The 12,889-nt window shown below is 39.7% G+C and overlaps 1 protein-coding gene across 1 annotated transcript in view; it reads left to right on the forward strand.

The window, feature by feature from the left end:
* Nucleotides 1-12,889, forward strand: part of il11ra (interleukin 11 receptor, alpha) — a 56,501-nt gene that overhangs the window by 26,747 nt on the left and 16,865 nt on the right. The window contains exon 2 of the mRNA XM_037753179.1: nucleotides 11,620-11,716. Coding sequence (XP_037609107.1) covers nucleotides 11,620-11,716 — 97 coding nt within the window. The remainder of the gene's footprint in view (nucleotides 1-11,619; nucleotides 11,717-12,889) is intronic.

The raw sequence follows: 12,889 nt of genomic DNA on the forward strand, positions 1-12,889 counted from the left end.
CAGGCCTTGTTCTGTGGATTGGCTGGGTGCTATCTCTGTACACACATGGCAGCCATTACTCCTTGTGTGTTTAGGCTTGGGGCAAAAGTTGGATATAAGCCCTATAGCAGCTTGACCAGCAGCTCCACCGCTAGATTGTTCTGGCAAGGTTTGGATTCTGTATGGTCTGTTTCTCTCTTTTCAGTGTTAAACCATAGCTTAAAGGAACAGTGTGTAACATTTCGGCTAATCTATTAGCAGAAATAGAATATAATATTCATAACTATGTTTTCATTAATGTATAATCACCTGAAACTAAGAATCGTGTTTTCATTAGCTTAGAGTGAGTCCTTCATATGAGCGGAGTCTGCCATGTTGCACCGCCATGTTTCTACAGTAGCCCAGAACAGACAAACCAAACACTAGAGAGAGCCTTTTGCGCTTTTGAAGGCCACCCTAGTTCTCCAGCTTGTGAAACTGCGGTAACGTGAGCTGCAAGAGTGCAAAACCATGGTACCGCCTACACATAAGCCTGGGAGAAGCAGGTGAATTTAATTGAAATTAAAGCCTTTAATTCGGCACCTGTTGACCAAATTATGAGTCAGATATGTTTCTAAATCAAAGCTCTGCAAATGTGTGTGTGTCTGTGTCGCGTCCATGTCTGGCCAGATGTTCCCACCACTGCTTTGGCTTCCTCGGTAACAGATTTCCTACGCTTATCGTCTTTTCTCATCCTCCTCCGGAACACAACGTCTCATTTCTCCACTTCAACTGTTTCCTTATCTTGTGTGCACTCGAGACCTGTCGCACATTAGATGACTTTGATTTCAGAGCCTGATTGAACCATTCTCTGCCTCTGCCTACTGGTTGCTAATAACATTTATCTTCCCCTCTGTACGTCACTGTTATCTCTGTCTTCTGTGGGGGTTTTTCCCCACTTTGATTTAAGCTCTCATTAGCTGTTACTAGGATCTCTCTCCTTACACTGCATGTGCCTAGCCGGCCTGGACCAACCAAATGTAAGAATTTGTAAAAAAAAAAAAAGATAAAATCTGGTGGGGCCTCAATTGGTCCTCAGAGAGCCAGATAGTGTAGTCTGACCAACCATGAGGCCAAAGTGTTCATCAGATTGTCCTGCAGAGTGAACAGGCTCATGGACACGTCGAACCTCCTGACAACTTATATTACATCAGAGCCTGACAAGACTCTGTTCATATGTAATTCTTCCACCGGGACATATGTAGCTAAGTGGGGAAAGAAAAAGAAAATTAATAAAAAGAAGATGCCAAAATATTTGACTTTGATCAAATAAATAAATAGAAATTGATAATGTGAATTCTCTTGTACAAATGGACAGATGCGTTAGGGTTTGAACAAAATGAGATATTGCGTGGCAATTTTTCACATGTTAACACCTTTCTCGTGAGCCAATAAGTACGTAGTTAAGAGCAGGCGCTCAGGCTTAATGCTGCAAAGTTAAACGTCTCAATGAGGCACAAAGAGGGAAAGAGATGAAGGGCAAACAGAACTAAAATAGCACACTCAAAAAAATTTAATTTGCAACAGTCAAACGGATATTGGCGTTTAGTATCATCGAGGAAACAGGCTGTGAAAGAGATAGAAAGATTGAGAACGACAGTGGAGGCAGAAAGAGAGACAGACAATGGTGTGAGCTACAGTATTTTCATCTACCACCATCTGTGGTATTCAATTAAGGCTTATCACTTAAAACATATTTTCACCCAGACTTTTTTGTTCTCATACAGTAAGCCTAATAGAAAGTAAAAAAATGATTTTCACTGAAAACACACTGTGAAAGTTCTAATACGAAAATATAGACAACACCCTGACCAGACAACGCCACAGTAGCGACCTGTCAATCACAAGGTAGCCATGCCATAAAGCATTACCTGCTTTATGGTCTATTTGACTCTAAATGGGACCATGATTTACTAAATGAACATCATGCTGTATTGAAGAAGTCTTTAAACTAATGATTGAGACCATAAACTCGTGTTTACAATGTTTACTGAGGTAATAAATCAAGTGAGAAGTAGGGTCATTGTCTCATAGACTTCTATACAATCAGACTTCTTTTTACAACCAGAGGAGTTGTTAGGAAGAATGCAAGTTTAAGGCACTTCCTCATTGGCTTCACTTTTCAGAACCGGAGGTAGTCCACTGGAGAAAACCTGAAAAAGTTGAAGGGTAATTTGGATGTGGAGATGAAAATGGTTGAAATAGGACTCTTTGCGTTTTTAAAGTTTCCTTTTCAACTAGTCACATAAACCAAAAGTGAAAGTACTAAAATCTAGTAAGGCAGTTTAATATTTAACTAAAACTTGATTTATTTTATCATTTTCCTCATTTTCACCTGTTCAATATTAGTATTAAACCTCAATAAATTCCTGAATATTGAGGGACCATAAGGGGGGATGGCAGCCGTTTAATCCTCACACAACATTATAACTACATATGATTTGAAAGAAATCAGATTGATCTGGTTTAAACAGACAGACGATCCCAATATCACTGACACAACAGAAAAATAAATGAAATTGAATACATTTTTATCATATTTATGCCTCTGAATCAATATCTCTAAATATTCAGAAAGCTCTCTACATATGGAGAAAGACACGTGTGTCCTCAAACACACAGGCTCACACCAGGCTCGTAGCGAGGAGCTGCACATATGGAAACACAACACAAACATGTCAGTCAGCAGTGTTGTTATCGCCCTGGAAAGGTCAGACGGACATAGTGTGCAGCGGTTGCCATGGTGACCTGGGTAAACACCAGAGCCATTGTAATTTGCCCCACCATCCTGGCTTAACCTCCCTCCGTTGATGTTGATTTAGTGCGCACGTATGCGCACTTTACACACACACTCCAGAGTCCATACTCTCACACACACTGTATCACTTAGGTTAGCTAATCACTCAACTTGCCATCATTTCCTTCTCATCATTACTTGAGCGCAGGTACACACACACAGACACACACACACACACACACACACACACTGATGAACAAATTGTGCAGGCGGTAGGCTAAATTATAGATCAGTCTTTGTTAATCTTTAATTTATGACATAAACTCTAACGACCTGTCCTCATGAACAGGACATCCTGTAATAATTAGTTATGTCACCGGACAGCAAAACAGTGTGTGTGTGTGTGTGTGTGTGTGTGTGTGTGTATGTTTATGTTTGTGTGCCTGGATAGACTTTAATTTGACAATCCAGAGATGTTTGTGTTTATTTTTTATCAGCCTGTTTTTCTGCATTTTTAACTTTAAACGTCTCCGTTTCTTCCCATCTGTTAGTTTTACCCTGTATTTAAGCCCCCTGATTTCTGCCCTTTCCCCCCCCCACCCCCCCTCACTCTTTCAATCTCTGTCCTCCTCCCGTCTCGCTGTTTTTGCTTCTTCTCTTATAAAGCCGACTGAATGTGCAGTGGCATGCCAGAGTGTGAGTGACTCACCATGTGGGATTATGCTGCCACAGGGAGGCCAGGCTAAAAGAGAGCCCTTTTGAGTTGGATTGCGCACACCTCATTTTACTATGAGTTCCTTTTTTTTTTTTTTTTTTTTTTTATCATCAACTCTGGATTTGCTCATGGAAAGAATAAACCTCTTCTTCCTCTGCCTTTCCTCAGCAGTCCTGTTTCCAATTGTCCTTTCCCCCCAGTGCTTCTGGGCACAGCCATTGTTTGACTTTGGTCGGGATACCTTGGCTCTCACCCTTGACCTCGTTATTATTACCGTCGACTTGGAAGGAATGTTTTTCACCCAGGAATTTAAGCATGTTCTGTTTCTGCAATTATGTTTAATTACTCTGGTTGTGGTTCCGGTGTGGATTTGCTAAGTCTACAAAAATAGGAGCCATTTCATTTTCAAGTGCAAATTGTGTATCTGGGTCGTCACTGTTGTTTTGCATCTTTGTGCATGTGGGAATACGTTATGGGTGCATCCTGGTGACAATATCCATGGCAACATTCCCTTGTCTATTCTGGTTCTTGTTGGAAGAGTTACAGTAGAAAGGTGACTGGTTGGGGTGAGTCACAAAATAGGCCTGCGATCACACACACACACCGTCACTCACACACAACGGAAAGAAAGAGTGTTGAAATTTGAGCAGCCCATAGCGGTCCTTGACATCATTAGTCTACTATTGGTAGTTATTTTGGCGTAATGCGGTGGCTGTTTTACATTGAGTATTATTTTTCAGTAACTAGGCTAAGTGAAGATAAGAATTTCGTTCCGAACCACCGCGCAGGTACCTTAAGGGCGTCATAGCCCGCTATGGACATGTTTTCACTGGATGAAAGTGTGGTTTTCACATTTAGCTTCAGAAAGACCTCCACCAGCTGCTGAAGGAAAGTGGCTTGTGGTAATATCAGGCTCTGACAGATCCCAGTGGCTTCCAGAGGGAGTTTGGCATACATTGATAGGCTGAGGAGTGAGTTCAACTGTGCTGACACTGGTTTCACTGGGTTTGGTTCTTTTGCATCAGAGGAAGAAAAAACATCTAATGTTTGTGAGTCTGGCTGTCTTTAAACAGAGCACTTCATTGAGAAGACGGTTCAGATTCATTTCATGTTGAGTGGAAAAGTGACCATTTCAGAAACTAGAATATCACTCTGGAAAATAAGTTGAATCGACATGGTTTCATTGCTTTTCTTATTATTTACCCTGATCGTGTCTAGAAGGGAACCAGCAAACCGGGGAAACTCTCGTGAGATTAAGGTTAGGCATTGATCTCGAATAGTTAAGGTTAGGCATTGATTTTGAATAGTTAAGGTTAGGCATTGACCTTGAATGGTTAAGGTTAGGCATTGATCTCCAATAGTTAAGGTTAGGCATTGATCTCCAATAGTTAAGGTTTGGTATTGACCTTGAATGGTTAAGGTTAGGCATTGATCTCGAATGGTTAAGGTTAGGCATTGATCTTGAATGGTTAAGGTTAGGCATTGATCTCCAATAGTTAAGGTTAGGCATTGATCTCCAATAGTTAAGGTTAGGCATTGACCTTGAATGGTTAAGGTTAGGCATTGATCTTGAATAGTTATGGTTAGGCATTGATCTTGAATGGTTAAGGTTAGGCATTGATCTTGAATAGTTATGATTAGGCATTGATCTTGAATGGTTAAGGTTAGGCATTGATCTCCAATAGTTAAGGTTAGGCATTGACCTTGAATGGTTAAGGTTAGGCATTGATCTTGAATGGTTAAGGTTAGGCATTGACCTTGAATGGTTAAGGTTAGGCATTGATCTCCAATAGTTAAGGTTAGGCATTGATCTCCAATAGTTAAGGTTTGGTATTGACCTTGAATGGTTAAGGTTAGGCATTGACCTTGAATAGTTAAGGTTGGGATAGGTCGTCAGGCAGCAAGTCTCGCAAGAGTTTTTGCAAGTTTTTGCAGATCTCAGATCTGATTTAGCAATCTGCGGGTTACTTTCTAGACACGACCATTTACCCTCTGTGACTTTTGCCAAAACAAATGTCTATTTACAGGAGCCTTTCACAGTGGAGCTTTGAGTTTATTCCTAGGAATTAGATAGAATCTGCCCAGCAAAGATTAAAGAAAACTTATCTCTTGTTCCTGTTTTTTCTCTCCTCAGTCGTGTCTCAAAACTCTCAAGTGGTTCCATCCAATAGATCAGACAGAAGAAGTAACACTACCACAGACTGCTGCAAAACATTTAAACTTTGGATTTATGTGCTTGGGAGTTGGAAAAAAAATGACTCTTTTTCACCAAAACACTAAAAGACAAGGAGGGATGAATGCCATATTCTTAAGTCACAAAAGTGAAGCAGCATTTACTGTATCTAACCGAAGATTCCTGGTTTGGTGTTTTCTTTGGCTGAGGCAGCACGGTTTGGGTTAAAACATGCTGGTTGGATGATTCCTCTAACATGGCCATCTGCCATTAATAACTCCAAAGTTTGGGGTGGAACCTGTCCATCATACACACTTAGAACAGACCCACCTTACAAACACAGCAGAGCTATTAGAAAGAGCACAATGCAACGGGTCAACTGACAACATGTGGATAGATTAGCACTTTGCTTTCAAGGAACAGCATTGTTCTCATGTTTACTGGACATAAATACTGTGTGGCATTAGTGATGGAAAATTAAGAGTGCCTGTGTAGGAAACAACAGGCAGGGAGGTAGGAAATACAGCTCTGAAGGTGGTGAGGGGGAGGTAGAGATAAGAGAGAGCAAATGTGAATTTATAGAATGGAACAATTACACGGGAGTTAAGGAAAGGTGCGGTGAGGTACAGGGAGATGCAGCCTGCATTTTCTGATCTCTAATTACTCTGGAGGGAAGCAGGAAAGGGAAGAGGGACAGACATTATAAAGGATGACATAAATATGTTTACTGAACCTTGAACGTTCTGGCATTAGAGGGATGGAAACTGTAGCCAAGGACTGACTGCAAACTAGAGTGGGGGGGGAGAGTGTGCATCAAGGTCTAAAAAAGTAAGCTACACAGACTGAAAGTGGTGGACAGCGAAGAAAAGTGTCCTTGGGATTTACCATCAGGCTAGACTTTTGCAGTCAAGCATTTAAATCAATATTCCCTTAACACATTCAAGCCCATCAACAAATATTTACTGCTTATTCACTAGAGACATTTCTAGAGGAGGCGAAAATATTTATTTCTATGTGTAAAAGGGCCATTTTCCACTCGACGTAAATACAAAAGTCCCAGCAAATACACATTAAGATATCACAACTATTAGACTGCCATTTTAGTTGGACACACTGAGGTATGTTAAAATGGTATTTTATTAAAGGGATCATCACCTGTAGACCTGAAAGGTGTCCCGGAACAAACTTTTTTTCAAGCAACCTCATAAGCTGACGTCAATTGACCCCTTTGAAAATGTGAGTTTTTCCTCGTCAAAATTTGGCGTAACTTTGGAGCGTTATTGATACAATATTGTCATGCAAAATATTGCGATACTATGCTGTATACATTTTTTCCCCCAACCCTAGCGTGTAGTGTGTTTTGCATTCACAATCCTACTTGGCAGTTTCATTGGAGCGTGAGGTATAGTTCAAAGTCCTGTGTCCGTGTAAATGCAAAGAGTTGATCTTGTACCAGCTGGGTTACAGGTACAGAATGTACTGAATGTAAAGAAGCTTGAGAAAGCACGGAGGGAGGGAGGGATGGACAGAGGTAGAGGAATGTAAGCAAGTGAAGGAGACGGGAGTCAGCGAGATTTGAATTTGCTGAGTGCGCTGTGTGAAGTTACAGTGGCGTAGTGGTGAATGTAACACCGTCCTGCTACATCACAAGACACTAGTCAAAATAGAGGTTATCTCCGCTCTCCTTTCAAGATCTCGGTATACGCTCTTGGTTTTTTTTCTTGGAAGACACTGAATGTCTTAGTCTCAACTGCACAATTTTTCTTCATCTGTCTTTTGGTATGTGCACCACTTAACTGGATAATGGATTTCAACACCTCCTTTTCCATTGATCAGTCTGTATCTAGTAATGCGCTGCTGCGTGTGTATTTTGCTCTTATATTGCTAAAATGTGTTTTGAAAGCCATGCCAAGGTGATTTAGAGTGACAAATGGCGTGTTAATAAATGGGCCATGATACTTTTCCCTCAGTGTGTAAGTTGTTAATGGTGTGTTTTATTGAGTGGGGATCACATTTTTTAACCTTCAGCTGAGCTAAGTGTGAGAAATAATAGAAAACATAGCTGGGCAAATAATGAAAAAAATAATAATAATAATAAAGTGGTTCAAGCACTTTTATGGAAATATTTGGCTTTACTAAATTGTATTGGCCTCTGTCATGTATTTAAGAATATCTGTGTCTTTAAAGATATGATCCACAATGGGTTTTTTTGTGCATTTCCCATACGTGTTTTTACATTTTTTGAAGCTTAAAAAACATTTTAAAACTTTGATAACTCCAAATAGAAATCTGTCTCTTTAAGGTACACACACATATTATCACAGGCAACACTGAAGCTACATAACGCTGTCCTAGAGAGTGATCGGTTTGACCTCGTCACATAGTGTCAGTTGGCCACACAGACAAATTGGGATGTGCTGAAACGCTGAGTGATCAAAATTGCAGCTTGAACGAGGAGTTGACGTGCGCTGACGCTGATGAAGAGGACAGTAGTGTATTCCGACACCAGCCCGTGTGTGGGCTTACATCATAAAAAAACAATAGAGGCAGGTTTTCCTGACTCTTTCGTTTGATAGCATCCCGTTTGCTGAAACCAAAAGTCATCATCTTATTTGACTCACACAACTTCATCACCCTTATTGTTTCACCAGCAACATCACTGTTAATCACAATCTAAAATGTGCCTACACCACTTTCAATCGGTGTCTATAATTCACCAAACATGTTGTCACCATTGTTTAGACATTGGCAGCCTCACATCACTTGCATGAAACAAACGTAACACCTTATTCCCCCTGATGAGAAGTTGATTGTATTTATTTTATGGTTTAAACAAACAGATGATCTGTTTGGCAGCCGGACCTCGTGCTTACAGAGAGGCCAATACCCGGAGGATACAAGTTTAGTCTCACAGCCACAGAGGAAGTTTTAAAAAGCCTTTTAGAAAATCCTAAAATCCTTTAAACCTCGTTTACTTGTGCAGCCCAGTGTCACACACAACTGTTCTTAAAAACTCTACATTTGGTAGCCAAGCAAACGCAGACGCAAAGAAGCAACCTCTTATTTGACATTTTACCCTGTCATATTGTGGTACATATTGTTTCCATCCTTTTTTTTTCTAGCCGTCTAGACATATCATATATTTGAGGTCCAGTTGCAGTCTCAGCTAATGATACTCACACCCAACTTTTCTTTGTGATCTCTCTGTGACCGCCAGAGAAGATATAAGGGAAGTGCAGTAAAGTGCTGCATGTCCTGCTGAGTCTTTCAGAATAAACGTAGGTTTGGTTTTCCTCTGCTGCTCCGTATACCGCTGGTAATGTAGGGTGACTCCAAAAAGTCTCCAAAACTGTCTATAAATGAGTTTCCTGTCAGTACATGTGCATTTTTGCTTACACATTTTATTTAATCTGTAAAAGTCAATAGTTATGTACCCATTCAATTGTCAAGGGAAGTTTAAGCGAACAAACTTTTTTCCCAATTAAGGAAGTTTAATTGAATTTAACATCCATTTCCATACAGCTTTTCTAATACGATAAATCAAACTTTGATTAAAAATATGTGTATAGAAACATGGCTAATGTGAAGCAACATGGACTATAACTAAAAGGTTAAAGCGGATCTTTTCCTTTTTTGGTTTGGACTAAGCAAAGCAACCTTTGAAAAAATCCCCCCCTCCCTAAAATGACAAAAAAGTCTCGGAAAAGGAAATTCAAATCCCTCAAAACCCTTTCTGTGGATTGGTATGCACATGCTTAAATAGCATAATGAATTATAATATAATTTTGAATGTTTAGAAAATGATCATCTGTACTTTTAAATGCAGAGGATGTTGATTTCCCCTTAAATACAACAGCACGAATACTCAAATGAATGTTGATGGTATTTCGATTTGAAATGAAATTGAATCAATGAGAGCCTCACTGATGCATCATCCACTGCAGTTTGATTATGCAGCTCACTGAGTGTATATATATGAAAAGATTATGTAAGATAAGGTGTCGTCACCGTGATTCACAACCTGCTAACTCATCTCTCACCCCACATGTTTCTCTTTGTGAAGCAGAACTCTGAAATCCTCTTTCTGTGTAAATGAAAGCAGTGAGTTCTTAGCTGCTTTGTGCTGACTTTATCAGAGTGTTAGTCAACCCACGGAAAATGCCTCACTTGTACTTTCTGTAGAAAACGTGGCATTGGGCAGTTCAACAGGTGAAACAGGAGGATGACCAGTATCAGAGAAAGAAACACATTTTAACTTGCCACCAGACACTATGTTTCTTTGACCTGCTGCATGATCACCATTGACTTTTAAAACTGATTCAATTTCATCTTCTCAGGCTTGTTTTCAGCTCAACCATCACACACTTTTGAATGTAGATAACATGAGTATTGGAGTGACATAACAAACACACACTTATGTATTTATCGTTATTTCACTGTCCAAAATGACAAGCCTGATGAAGCAGGAGGAAAACACATTGCTCACTCTCTAGCAGAGTTGGGTGTGCAGCAAACAGGTTTTTTTTTTGCATTGCTTGTGCTTCTCTAGATCAGCCATTGTTTTATTATGACCCCAGCTTATGTAACATCCTATTTGAATAGGAAATTTATCTCACTGAAGACGTAACGAAACCATTTTTTATGGGCTTTAATCTCCCTCTCTCACTGGCGGAGGTGCTATTAAACGTGTTGATATGTCTCTGACATGAAGCTAAATAAAGAGAAGTGGCACCGGAGATAAGATAAGTCTGTTTGTGTGACTTTGGGCTTAGTAACTCACAAACATAGTACACCACGTTGTCTTTAACACTTTATCACATACACAGACCCTTTTTTTCCAGAATATTCCTTCTAGTGTGTGTTTTTTTTTTTTCTGCTACAGCATACGACTACTCAGTAGGAAGACATTTATATTTAATATTTTAATTGTTTCATGACGCCTACATGTCTGCGCATACAGTGTAACGGTCAAAATGCCCTTGTTTCTCTGTTGACTTGGATAGATGCAGTATATAGAAATGCATACAGCCAATCAAATCTGTTGATTTAAAACGTATTTGTATAAGCAGTTGTATGGCACGTGTCTTGTTCATACTGTTTTTAAGAATGTAACTCGCTACACTTTGTGTTAAGTGCTGATAAGCGTTAATCTTAGCACGTTAACACACTAAACTAAGATGGTGAATATGGTAAACATTATACCTGTTTAACATCAGCATGTTGGCATTGTCATTCCGAGCACGCCATGCCGGTATAGCTCCTTTTTATTAAACTGAATTGAAATGAGAGAGAAAATGTCTTTTCCCATGTATTACACATGTCCTGCTCACCATAATACAACCACCAGAGACCATAGTATGATTATAAATACACTTTTATGCTGTATCTAATCCACTGGCATCTACTTTTCACAGCGTGCACATCTTGGTTAAATTATATAGAAAATGTGTTGCGTTGATTTACGGTACAAAACTGGTAATAAATCTGTTCTCCGGCACAAGTGGAACTACTCTGGGAAAAATAAAGCCAGTGGAAATAAAAAGAATCATTTCCAACATAGTTTCCCTCTGTTTTTTTTTAAGAAATGTGTTTTTAATTTTGAGAAAGACTTGCATTAACAATTCTACTTGTGAGAGATTGAGGCGACCAGTTGTCTTGACCATTGCCTTTGCATTTTTTGGACTTTATGTGAATTTGCAATAATAAGGACTTAGCCTGACTTGTGAAATGATTACCGTCAACAATGTGTTACAAAACATTTTTAGCATTGGAAATTGACCAAAGAAAAGAGAGATTTCTGGCTGTTTTCCCCAACATTTTTCTTTTCATGCCAATTTACTTGTACAAAATGGACTCAAAATGATGATGATGCTGTTGCTGATTGTTGTTAATGCTTACTGCCAAACCTTTTAGGCTTGAAAATAACTCCTAATCATTGTTCCTTTCCTACCTCTCTCTCTCTCTCTCTCTTTCTAGATGCCAGGCCTTTTGTCCAGTCCTGTGTGTCTGACAGTCATCTGGTTTTTATCTTGGTCGCTGCGCCCCAGTCGTGCTCAAATTCGGACTGATGAAGGTAACACGTGCACACGTATGCATGCACACCAAGACATTTTCCCAAGGATATATTTAAAACACACGCACATAGAAACAAAACACACATTATGTTAAGGATCAGGCATGGATTCCTTTGTGAACTATTTTGGGCACTCTTGACTTATCTTAACTCAAAGTACTTGTGGGATCTAAAGCTACTGCAGAAGAAAAGGAGGGAGGAAACACATCCAAAATGTTGGGATGCCAGTACCATAAAACACTGACACGTTTTTCCGAGCAGAATCTTGATCAGAGAACTTTTTTGTTGTAAAAACACAACATTATTCATTTTCATGTATCTCTCTCTCTGTCCAATCTTTGATGCGCAACTTCATTTTTTTAATAGATGAATTGAAATTCATGTGTTATTGGATTAGCACTAACTCTGCAAACAAGAATTCTATTGTTGAAACATTTTTTGTTTTTGGGCTCACACAGCTCTTGAGGGATCTGTCTGGCATTAAGTAGTTGGCTCTTTGAAAGACTGTCCTCCTTTTCTTTGTTTCTGCCTCTTTCTACCTCTATTACTGTATCTCTTCTAAAAGCAGCCAAATTAATCTCTCCAACAATAAGAACACTCGCCCTTGGCCCTTTCAGGTGAAACTGTCAAAGTTTTCCCTTCCCATTAATTTTACCCTACGGCAGCTCCAGTCCTTTTTTTTTATTGTTTGGAAAGTACTGAGTTTCATCCAGCTTGCAATTTCTGTGTCCACCCTGCCATCTGATTTCAATGTCAGGAGAAACTTGCAGCCTTTCTGTGTGAATTTGTGTGTGTGTATGTGTGTGTGTGTGTGTGTGTGTGTGTGTGGTTTTAGGCATATATGTGTGTGTATGCATGTGCACACGTCTGGGCCGTCTTGCCAGAGGCAGAATCAGATATGAGTGGAACGCTGCGGGTTTGGGGAATAATGTACTTCACTGCCAATAAAACATGAATACACACATTCAGACCAGCCAACTCTTTGCAATGCACCAAGGCCCCAGGTAACACACACTCACAGAGGGAGGGAAGTGTGTGTTTGTGTGTGTGTATGTGTGTATTTCTGGTGGTTAAAGGGAAAAAGAATCTGGTTTAAAACTGGCAAGAGAGGCATTGGATAAAAAGATTTAGATAGAGGAAAAGATAATAAGAAAAGAGACAGAGGAAGATATT

The sequence above is a fragment of the Sebastes umbrosus genome, chromosome 19 (genome assembly GCF_015220745.1).
Source record: "Sebastes umbrosus isolate fSebUmb1 chromosome 19, fSebUmb1.pri, whole genome shotgun sequence".
In the NCBI taxonomy this organism is placed as follows: Eukaryota; Metazoa; Chordata; class Actinopteri; order Perciformes; family Sebastidae; genus Sebastes; species Sebastes umbrosus.